This window comes from Oncorhynchus keta, chromosome 1 (assembly GCF_023373465.1).
Source record: "Oncorhynchus keta strain PuntledgeMale-10-30-2019 chromosome 1, Oket_V2, whole genome shotgun sequence".
Classification (NCBI taxonomy): domain Eukaryota; kingdom Metazoa; phylum Chordata; class Actinopteri; order Salmoniformes; family Salmonidae; genus Oncorhynchus; species Oncorhynchus keta.
In genome coordinates, this window is record NC_068421.1 from 80849064 (window position 1) to 80860516 (window position 11453).

The 11453-nt window shown below is 40.7% G+C and overlaps 1 protein-coding gene across 1 annotated transcript in view; it reads right to left on the minus strand.

The window, feature by feature from the left end:
• The window catches only part of LOC118393540 (uridine-cytidine kinase 2-A-like), a 13865-nt gene extending 7995 nt beyond the window's left edge, over positions 1-5870 (minus strand). The window contains exon 1 of the mRNA XM_035786294.2: positions 5706-5870. Coding sequence (XP_035642187.1) covers positions 5706-5804 — 99 coding nt within the window. The 5' untranslated portion in view covers positions 5805-5870. The remainder of the gene's footprint in view (positions 1-5705) is intronic.
• Between the last annotated feature and the right edge of the window lie 5583 nt (positions 5871-11453).

Genomic DNA, 11453 nt, shown 5'->3' on the forward strand with positions numbered 1-11453 from the left:
CCAAATTCTTCTTGGCAGACAAAAGCCTTGGTTTCTCAAATGATTGCCTCGCCTGGTTCACTAACTACTTCTCAGATAGAGTTCAGTGTGTCAAATCGGAGGGCCTGTTGTCCGGACCTCTGGCAGTCTCTATGAGGTGCCACAGGGTTCAATTCTCAGGCCAACTCTCTTGTCTGGATACATCAATGATGTCGCTCTTGCTGCGGGTGACTCTCTGATCCACCTCTACGCAGACAACACTATTCGGTATACTTCTGGCCCTTCTTTGGACACTGTGTCAACTAACCTCCAGACGAGATTCAATGCCATACAACTCTCCTTCCGTGGCCTCCAACTGTTCTTAAATGCAAGTAAAACTAAATGCATGCCATTCAACCGAACGCTGCCTGCACCTGCCCGCCCGCCCAGCATCACTACTCTGGACGGTTCTGACTTAGGTATTTGTTGTTGTCCACATACTCTAGGTGTCTGGTTAGACTGTAAACTCTCCTTCCAGACTCACACTAAGCATCTCCAATCCAAAATTACATCTATAATCGGCTTCCTATTTCGCCTCAAAGCATCCTTCACTCACGCTGCCAAACATACCCTCGTAAAACTGACCATCCTACCGATCCTCGACTTTGGCGATGTCATTTAAAAAATGGCCTCCAACACTCTACTCAACAAACTGGATGCAGTCTATCACAGTGCCATCCGTTTTGTCACCAAAGCCCCATATACTACACACCACTGCGACCTGTACGCTCTCGTTGGCTGGCCCTCGCTTCATACTCCAGCAGGTATATCTCACTGGTCACCCCCAAAGCCAATTCCTCCTTTGGCTACCTTTCCTTCCAGTTCTCTGCTGCCAATGACTGGAACAAACTGCAAAAATCGCTGAAGCTGGAGACTCGTATCTCCCTCACGAGCATTAAGCACCAGTTGTCACAGCAGCTCACAGATCACTGCACCTGTACATAGCCCAACTGTAAATAGCCCACCCAATCTACCTACCTCATCCCCATTCTGTATTTAATTATTTATCTTGCTCCTTTGCACCCCATTATCTCTACTTGCACATCTATCACTCCGGTGTTTAATTGCTATATTGTAATTACTTCGCCACCGTGGCCTATTTATTGCCTTACCTCCCTTATCCTACCTCATTTGCACACACTGTATATAGACTTTTTCTACTGTATGTTTGTTTATTCCATGTGTAACCCTGTGTTGTATGTGTCAAGCTACTTTGCTTTATCTTGACCAGGTCGCAGTTGTAAATGAGATCTTGTTCTCAACTAGCCTACCTGGTTAAATAAAGGTGAAATAAAATAAACATCCTCTATGAAATGCTGTTCTGGAACATGAATTGTGGTCCACCTGACATTCCTTTGCATGTAATATTTCTTGGTATCATACCCCACAACAAACGGAAGAGAATAAACTACCAGTAGAGCCACCTGTTCATCAGACAGTGTTTTTTCTTATTCTGACAAACTTTACAGTTGCAGTGTAGGAATTGTGTATGTGTGTATGGCTGTCTGCGTGCCAGTGTGTGTGTGTGTGTGTGTGTCCATGAAGTCTGTAGGGCCCAGGCTGCGAATTATTAGTTAAATGGATGAGAGTGTGACCAGGACTGGTGACAAGCATTTCAGCTGGCAGCCAGGGAGTAGAGCTCAGAGATGAGAGGAATGCTCAGTGTGGATTAAACACACAAAGAAGGCCAAGTATAGTCCCATCAAATAAGGTATTGTTGCACAGCCATCTTGTGATACCCCTTCTTTTACATCCTTGACCTATTCCCTCTGAATGTAGAATCATTTATAAACTTGTATTGACTCTACAGACACATGTATTCTGCTTTATCTTCTTGAAAATATCTTTACCCCGTCAGAGCTCTTTCCAAGGAGGCACTTTTGTATTCTTCACTGATGGCTAGCATGCATTTTCCCCATTCGCTGCAATACATGCATTTTCCCTTATGCAGGTTCACCTAGGCCTATCGTCTGTTGCCAGTTATCTATGTTTTTTTTATCTCTGGTAGGCCTGAAGTAAGCAGTTAGATTATCATAACAGTTGCCTGGTGGCACGTGTAGGTTCAGTGGTCTACGAATAGTGCCTTGCTATTGACTGACTGACATCCTGTTGTCTTCTCTGGTGTGTCTCAGACTCAATTAGGGTCAGGGCCGCCTTAAAGGAACATTTTAAAAATGTTCTACTTCATATTAATCATCTCCAGCACCACCCCAACATCAACATATGTGAAAATGGCACATTTCTGTTTAGTAGTACAAATATGGAGGAAGATAAGTGTTTCCAGTGACATCAACCAATTAGTAAATGGGACAATGTGTGCATGACCCCCTTACAAACAGGCCCATTTTAAACACATTCTTGCCTGATATGCCTTTTATACCTCCCATGGACATGCCAGCATGCTGGTGACGAGTGGTAGTAGTGGTGTGCAGATGTGGTTGGGCGTTTATTTGAATAAATCCATTGAATATACACCATCAAAATGAATCCATTATTAATTTGTTTAGGCAGATCCTAAGAAACATTACAAGACTAATAAAATATTTCAAAAGAACAGAAAAGTATATTTTGAGTTTAATTAGGCATTACGGGTCTGTGCAGCCATGGCTGCCCCATCCAAATAAAAATAATTTGTTTGTTATTTTGTTCATTAAAACAGACAAGAAACACCTATTCAATCAGAGTCAACACACATTTTAAATTAAGAATATTATGGAATATAATATTATGGAAGATATTTTCCTGACACAACTTGTGTCACGTGAACATGTGGAACCGCTTTCATATAAAAAAGTGATCTTTTGAAACAGAGCCCAAGTCCATGCTTTTTTAAATCCATGTTTCATTGCCTTCCTACCCCCACTCCACTTTGTTAGGGAGCAGGTATAGGTTTTTATCTTCTCTCAGGGAGACCGTGGAAAAACAAAACACAAGACGTAACATTAACTTCCTTCAGAGGGGCCGGGGGGGGTTAACAACATTTCTGAACACCTACCAAATGCCACCTGTCAAATGACTCTGTAGTTTCAGTCAAAATAAGGTTACCTAAAAAAAGATCTCCTAAAAATGGGTTAATGTAAACAATGTTAATGTTAATGTAAACAAGCCTCATAACAGTTTACCTAACCAGACAGACAATTGTGAATATTTTCTAGACTAAGACAAAGCACAGTGGGCTAGGTAATACAGATATCACTTTATAAAGCATAGTATGACTTTGGCATGGTTGAATTCGGCCTACTGTGTCTTGGGGGAAAAAATTATATATTTATGGAACCATGACTAACAGTAGCCTACATTGGAAAAGAAGCAGCTGGCTGATGTAGGCCGAGCCTTTATTATATATAGAATATACTAGATGACTGACAGGGGGCGCTGTTTTGAAGTCACTGCATCCCCATTTTACTATTCCCCCACCATTGTAAAACAGATTTTGAAAGCTTTGAAAAATGCATTTATTAATGTCTACATTAGTTTTGCCACATTTATTCAATTGCAGTCACCTTAATGCATATACCTTAATATATGTCAGCTAAACATAGGACTAAAAAATAAGAATATAGAAAATACATTTTCCTTAATTAAAGTAGTTTTTTTTAGAGAGTAGGCCTGCTAATGTAACTGTCCCCACTATAACAAAACCCTTTCCCTTTTTCACCTTTAGGTTTTATGGGTATTGTGACACCTCCGCTATGGGGCTCTATAGGAATTGATGGTATTCTACAATATTTCAATTAGAGGTCAAACAGGGAAATGGTTCTAATTGTTTTTCCACCGTTCATTTTTCCCCATAGGGGATTTTAGAAACACTTAATATAAGGGATGTGTTCTTTGTAGGCTTACTCTGGAGTGACATTTTGATAACCATGTAAATCTCTTTCGGGACAAGGTGACTTTTATCAATATATTCGTCTCTATTTACTCTGATTCGAAAATGCTAAATAGCATCGAAGACTACAAATCCCTGCACCTCACCTCTAGCTGACATCTTTGCTTACAACTATTGTGTCAGTTTAAATCTTTCACAAGACAGTTCACAGAATTTAATTTAAATGTAGCCAATTTATTCATTACTACATTTAGCTAACATTACATAGTTAATCCAGAGATTCTTACATTTGCCTCTATTCGGCAGGCTCGTTCAGATCATCATGACATTTGTAGTTCTTTATGATAGCCACATTAGCAGCTAATTAGCATTTCATTTGTTGGGGATTTATTATTTATTTACCCCGGACGACGCCAGGCCAATTGTGCTCCGCCCTATGTGACTCCCAATCACAGCCGGTTGTAATAAAGCTTGGATTCGAACCAGGGTGTCTGTAGTGACACACTAGCACCGAGATGCATTGCATTAGACTGCTGCGCCACTCGGGAGCCAATTGATAATATATTGATAAAATTCACCTTGTTCGTAAGATATTTACATGTTTATCAAAACGTCACGCCAGGGTAAGTCTACATGAAACATAGCCCTTATTTTAAGTGTTTCTAAAATCCCCTAAAAGAAAAATGAATGGTGGAAAAACAATTGGAACCATTTCCCTCTTTGACCACTATGTTATGATTATTATGACTATTATTATGACTAATCTATGGAGGACTGAGTCTTCTGAGGAATACCAATATGGCAGACCGGAGGTTTCAAAACCTCTCATTGGCCAATACATAGCAACTGAAAACTAGTTTTCATATACATTATTTGTTACACTAGAATGGGGTCAGTGGCACAGTAATGTGTATTATGGCGAATATGCAGTGTTTTTACTGATCGCCAGGCACAATCAGTTGGTCTTGTTGACGCAGTCAATAAACAATAACACTTGGTTGGATAACTGTATGGCTCTTATGAATAACAAACAATTAGTTCGTAACGGATTGTATGTGAATGTCACCGCCAAGATATTTGTCGGGAGAAGACACCGGCTTTGTCCTTCGATCGCTCATGTAAACTGTTAAGATTTCCGTTAGATTTCCCCACCCCCACGATGGTCACTGTCTCCGAGCGAGTGAAGAGTTCTTAGAAACATAGCAGATAAATTGTTGCTACTTGGATTTCTTTCTTTCTACATTATAGAGCGAGAATGACAGCCATCCAAGATTCCATCGGATGGAATGACTAGCAGCATTAGCCAGACAGCTGTGACATGCCTCCCAACAAAAGGTGCTGTAAGGCTGGGCTATATTTTAGATAGGCCGATTAGCTATAGAATATTGTACAGCCTACATTGACATGATATGTAAAAATAATATCCGAAAAGACAAGATAAAAAGGGGCCATCTTTGTTTAGCAAATTATTGATTTTCTGTCGGGGTTGTCATGAATACCCTTTATGAATTTAAATATTCCTAGTCAGAATAGATTAATCGTGAAATCCACGTATCAAGGAGGTTTGTGGAAATGTTTAATTATTTGTACACTATTTGATAGGGCTATTAGGACAGTGGGCTAAATTATTGCCAAACAGTGGCCTATACCTATCCTCTTAACCAACTAATGTTTTTCCTGAAATTATTAGAGAACAAACTAGCTTTGAAGGAACAAATGTGACATTCATTCATTGGTCTATCATGAACCACGCGGTCAGTGCGTTCTCATATTTCAACCACGTTGACAATTCCATGTCACTGTTTACAGGCTAGAAAAACAGGACATTTCTAATTCATAGACAATCTTAATTGCCAACCTTGCCGCTGGCAGTCCCTCCTGCTACCCCGATGAGGAAAGGTTGCCGTGTAACGTTTTCGACTTGACTGTCCAGTCTTGTCTCGCTGTCGCCTGCCATGCTTGCTATAAACGCATACTGACGCACGGAGGTGGTTTTGCCCCTCGACTGCGCTCCTCCCTTTTTTCAGTTGTGCATTTGCTTTGATGCTCTGAGTGTGCGTGGATTTCAATCCATTTTTTTTGTAGCCTGCTTGAAATGCAGAGCGTTTACATAAGGTTTTACATGTTTTTGAAATTATCAGAACTCTATGTATCAGACAGGCCTATCGCTACATTTGATTGTCAGCTCAGACACATTTACAATAGTTGTAGTGTGTGTGTGTGTGTGAGAGAGAGAATCCCTCCCCCTAGAGACAACTACGACAACATAACGGTAGGCTTCGAGGGGACTCCTACCATAGGTACACCTATAGGTCATCCCTTGGCATTAGTACTACTTCATCACTGACCTCAACCCAGAGTCTCTCTGAGCGTTCAGTCAGTTCATTGTCACCCCCATCAGATCACAGCAAAATCACAGTCTGCTTGAAAAAGCAATACTCACCCAAAAGGCATCAAAGCCACATGAACTGAATAATATTTAGAAATGCTATAGTTGGAAGGAAAGTAGTGTGGAAACCTACAAAAACAAACAATTGGACAACAACAAATTCAATCCCTTTTAGACAACTTTCTGGACAAAACATTTCACTGTAACAGTGAAGGTGTAAACTTGGCAGTAGAAAACCTAAACAGTATATTTGACCTCTCAGCTTCCCTATCAAATCTAAACAATTCAAGCAGACAACCTAAGAAAATGAACAACATTGACAAATGGTTTGATGAAGAATGCAAAAACCTAAGAAATAAATTGAGAAACGTATCCAACCAAAAACATAGAGCCCAGAAAACCAGGGCCTACGCCTTCACTATGGTGAATCACTAAAACAATACAGAAATACACTACTGGGAAATAAAGCGACAGGACGTCAGAAATCAGCTCAATGTAATTGAAGAATCCATATAATCTAACCACTTGGAACACACTAAAACAAACAACAACAGGAAGTGTTATCTCTCCAAAACAGAGATGTATAGATAATTATTTTATTTAACTAGGCAAGTCAGTTAAGAACTAATTCTGATTTACAATGACGGCCTACCGGGTTAACTGACTTGTTCAGAACAACAGATTTTTGCTTTGTCAGCTCGGGGATTCAAGCCAGAAACCTTTCGGTTACTGGACCAATGCTCTAACCACTAGGCTACCTGCTGCCCCAAAGCACTTCTCCAATATGTTTGTCTCTATAACAAAGAACAAACAGCAAAAACATATACATGATCAAATACAAATCTTCAAATCAACTTTTAAAGATTACCAGAACCCACTCGATTCTCCAATTACATTGAATAAACTACAAGACAAAATAAAAACCCTCCAACCCAAAAAGGCCTGTGGCGTTGATGGTATCCTAAATTAAATGATAAAATATACAGACCACAAATTACAATTGGCTATACTTAAACTCTTTAACATCATCCTCAGCTCTGGCGTTTTCCCCAATATTTGGAACCAAGGACTGATCACCCCAATCCACAAAAGTGGAGACAAATTTGTCCCTAATGACTACCATGGGATATGCATCAACAGCAACCTTGGGGAAATACTATGCATTATCATTAACAGCAGACATGTACATTTCCTCAGTGAAAACAATGTACTGAGCAAATGTCAAATTGGCTTTTTACCTAATTAACGTACAACAGACCACGTATTCACCCTGCATACCCTAACTGACAAACAAACAAACCAAATCAAAGGCAATGTCTTCTCATGCTTTGTTTATTTCAAAAAGCTTTTTATTCAATTTGTCATGAGGGTCAGCTATACAAATTGATGGAAAGCGGTGTTGGGGGAAAAACATACATTATAAAATCCATGTACACAAACAACAAGTGTGCTGTTAAAATTGGCAAAAAAAACACATTTCTTTCCACAGGGCCGTGGGGTGAGAGAGGGATGCAGTTTGAGCCCTACCCTCTTCAACATATACAGTGCATTCGGAAGGTATTCAGACCGCTTGAATTTTTCCGCATTTTGTTACGTTACAGCCTTATTCTAAAATCGATTAAATAAAAACAATTCCTCATCAATCTACACACAGTAGCCCATAATAACAAAGCAAAAACCTTTTTTTTTTTTTACATTTTTGCAAATATATTAAACATACAAATAAAATAAAATACCTTATTTACATAAGTATTCAGGCCCTTTGCTATGAGACTCGAAATTGAGCTCAGGTGCATCCTGTTTCCATTGATCAACCTTGAGACATTTCTACAACTTAATTGGAGTCCACCTATGATAAATTCAATTGATTGGACATGATTTGGAAAAACACACATCTGTCTATATCAGGTCCCACAGTTGACAATCAATGCATGTCAGAGCAAAAATCAAGACATGAGGTTGAAGGAATTGTCTGTAGAGCTTTGAGACAAGATTGTGTTGAGGCACAGATTTGAGGAACGGTACGAAAACATTTCTGCAGCATTGAAGGTCCCCAAGAACACAGTGGCCTCCATCCTTCTTAAATTGAAACAGTTTGGATCCACCAAGACTCTTCCTAGAGCTGGACGCATAGGCCAAACTGAGCAATCGATGGAGAAGGACCTTCGTCAGGGAGGTGACCAAGAACCCGATGGTCACTCTGACAGAGCTCCAGAGTTCCTGGGAGAAGGGAGAACCTTCCAGAAGGACAAGCATCTCTGCAGCACTCCACCAATCAGGCCTTTATGGTAGACGGAAGCCACTCTTCAGTAAAAGGCACATAACAGCCCGCTTGGAGTTTGCCAAAAAGCACATAAAGGACTCCCAGACCATGAAAAACAAGATTATTTGGCCTCAATGCCAAGCGTCACGTGTGGAGGAAACTTGGCACCATCCCTATGGGACTGGGAGACTAGTCAGGATTGAGGGAAAGATGAACGGAGCAAGTAATGAGATCCTTGATGAAAACCTGCTCCAGAGTGCTCAGGACCTCAGACTGAGGGCGAAGGTTCACATTCCAACAAGACAACAACCCTAAGCAAAACAGCCAAGACAACACAGGAGTGGCTTCGGGACAATTCTCAATGTCCTTGAGTGGGCCAGCCAGAGCCAGGACTTGATCCCAATCTAACATCTCTGGAGAGACCTGAAAATAACTGTGCAGCGACGCTACCCATCCAACCTGACAGAGCTAGAGAGGATCTGTAGAGAAGAATGGGAGGAACTATGTTAATAAAGGTGTTTAAGCTTGTATCATCATACCCAAGAAAACTTGAGGCTGTAATCACTGCCAAAGGTGCTTCACAAAAGTACTTGAGTAAAGGGTCAGAATACTTATGTAAATATAATATTTCAGTTTTTTTTATGATACATTTGCAAACATTTCTAAAACCTGTTTTTGCTTTGTCATTATCGGGTGTTGTGTATAGATTGATGATGGGATTTTTTTTTATTTTTACGATTTCAGATTAAGGCTCTAACCTACCAAAATTTGAAAAATGTCAAGGGGTATGAATACTTTCCGAATGCACTGTATATCAAATAATTGGCGAGAGCACTAGAACAGTCTGCAGCCTCCCCTACTAGAAGTTTGAAGTCAAATGTCTGCTGTTTGCTGATGATATGGTGCTTCTGTCCCCAACCAAGGAGGGCCTACAGCAGCACCTAGATCTTCTGCACAATTTCTGTCAGACCTGGGAAAAACTGGCCCTGACAGTAAATCTCAGTAAGACAAAAATAATGGTGCTCCAAAAAAGGTCCAGTTGCCAGGACTGCAAATACAAATTCCATCTAGACACCATTGCCGTAAAGCACACAAAAAACAATACATACCTCAGCGCCACAGGTAACTTCCACAAAGCTCTAAACGATCTGAGAGACAAGGCAAGAAGTGTATTTTCATTTTTTGACCTCTTTTTCTCCCCAATTTCATGATATCCAATTGGTAGTTACAGTCGTGTCCCATCACTGCAACTCCTGTACAGACTTGGGAGAGGTGAAGGTCAAGAGCCATGCATTCTCCGAAACACAACCCTGCCACAGGAGTCAATAGAATGTGATGGGACATCCTGGCCGGCCAAACCCTCCCCTAACCTGGATGACACTGTGCCAATTGAATTAGGCCGATAACCACTAATTATCCAAATCCAGAAAAGAGCAATTACAGTTGAAGTCCGAAGTTTACATACACCTTAACCAAATACATTTAAACTCAGTTTTTCACAATTCCTGACATTTAATCAGTGTAAAAATTCCCTGTCTTAGGTCAGTTAGGATCACCACTTTATTTTAAGAATGTGAAATGTCAGAATAATAGTAGAGAGAATTATTTATTTCAGCTTTTATTTCTTTCATCACATTCCCAGTGGGTCAGAAGTTTACATACACTCAATTAGTATTTGGTAGCGTTGCGTTTAAAATGATTAACTTGGGTCTGTCACACTCATCGTAATGATTAGACCAAGGCGCAGCGTGAGTAGAGTTCCACATGTTTTTAATAAAACCGAAACTCAGCAAAACAAAACATACAAGCACAAACGAAACGTGAAGCTACTGGACTGTGCACTCAGGCAACTAAATGTAGACAAGATTCCACGAACACATAGGGGAAATGGCTGCCTAAATATGATCCCCAATCAGAGACAAAGATAAACAGCTGTCTCTGATTGGGAACCATATCAGGCCAACATGGAAATACAAATTCACCTAGATGACCCACCCAAGTCAACATCATGCCCCAACCAACACAGAGAAAAAAACAGCTTACTGTGGTCAGGGCGTGACAGGGTCAAACGTTTCAGGTAGCCTTCCACAAGCTTCGTACAATACGTTGGGTGAATTTTGGCCCATTCCTCCTGACAGAGCTGTTGTAACTGAGTTAGGTTTGTAGGCCTCCTTGCTCGCACACACTTTTTCAGTTCTGCCCGCAAATTTTCTATAGGATTGAGGCCAGGGCTTTGTGATGGCCACTCCAATACCTTGACTTTGTTGTCCTTAATCTATTTTGCCAAAACTTTGGAAGTATGCTTGGGGTCATTGTCCATTTGGAAGACCCATTTGCGATGAATCTTTAATTTCCTGACTGATGTCTTGAGATGTTTCTTCAATATATCCACATCATTTTCCTCCCTCATGATTCTATCTATTTTGTGAAGTGCACCAGTCCCTCCTGCAGCAAAGCACCCACACAATATGATGCTGCCAGCCCCGTGCTTCAAGGTTGGGATGGTGTTCTTCGGCCTCCCCCTTTTTCCTCCAAACATAACGCTGGTCATTATGGTCAAACAGTTCTATTTTTGTTTCATCAGACCAGAGGACATTTATCCAAAAAGTACAATAATTGTCCCCATGTGCAGTTGCAAACCATAGTCTGGCTTTTTTACGGCGGTTTTGGAGCAGTGGCTTCTTCCTTTCAGGTTATGTCGATATAGGACTCATTTTACTGTGGATATAGATACTATTGTATCTGTTTCGTCCAGCATCTTCACAAGGTCCTTTGCTGTTGTTCTGGGATTGATTTGCACTTTTCGCACCAAAGTACGTTCATCTCTAGGAGACAGAACGCGTCTCCTTCCTGAGCGGTATGATGGCTGCATCGTCCCATGGTGTTTATACTTGCGTACTATTGTTTGTACAGATGAAGTGGTACCTTCAGGCGTTTGGAAATTGCTCCCAAGG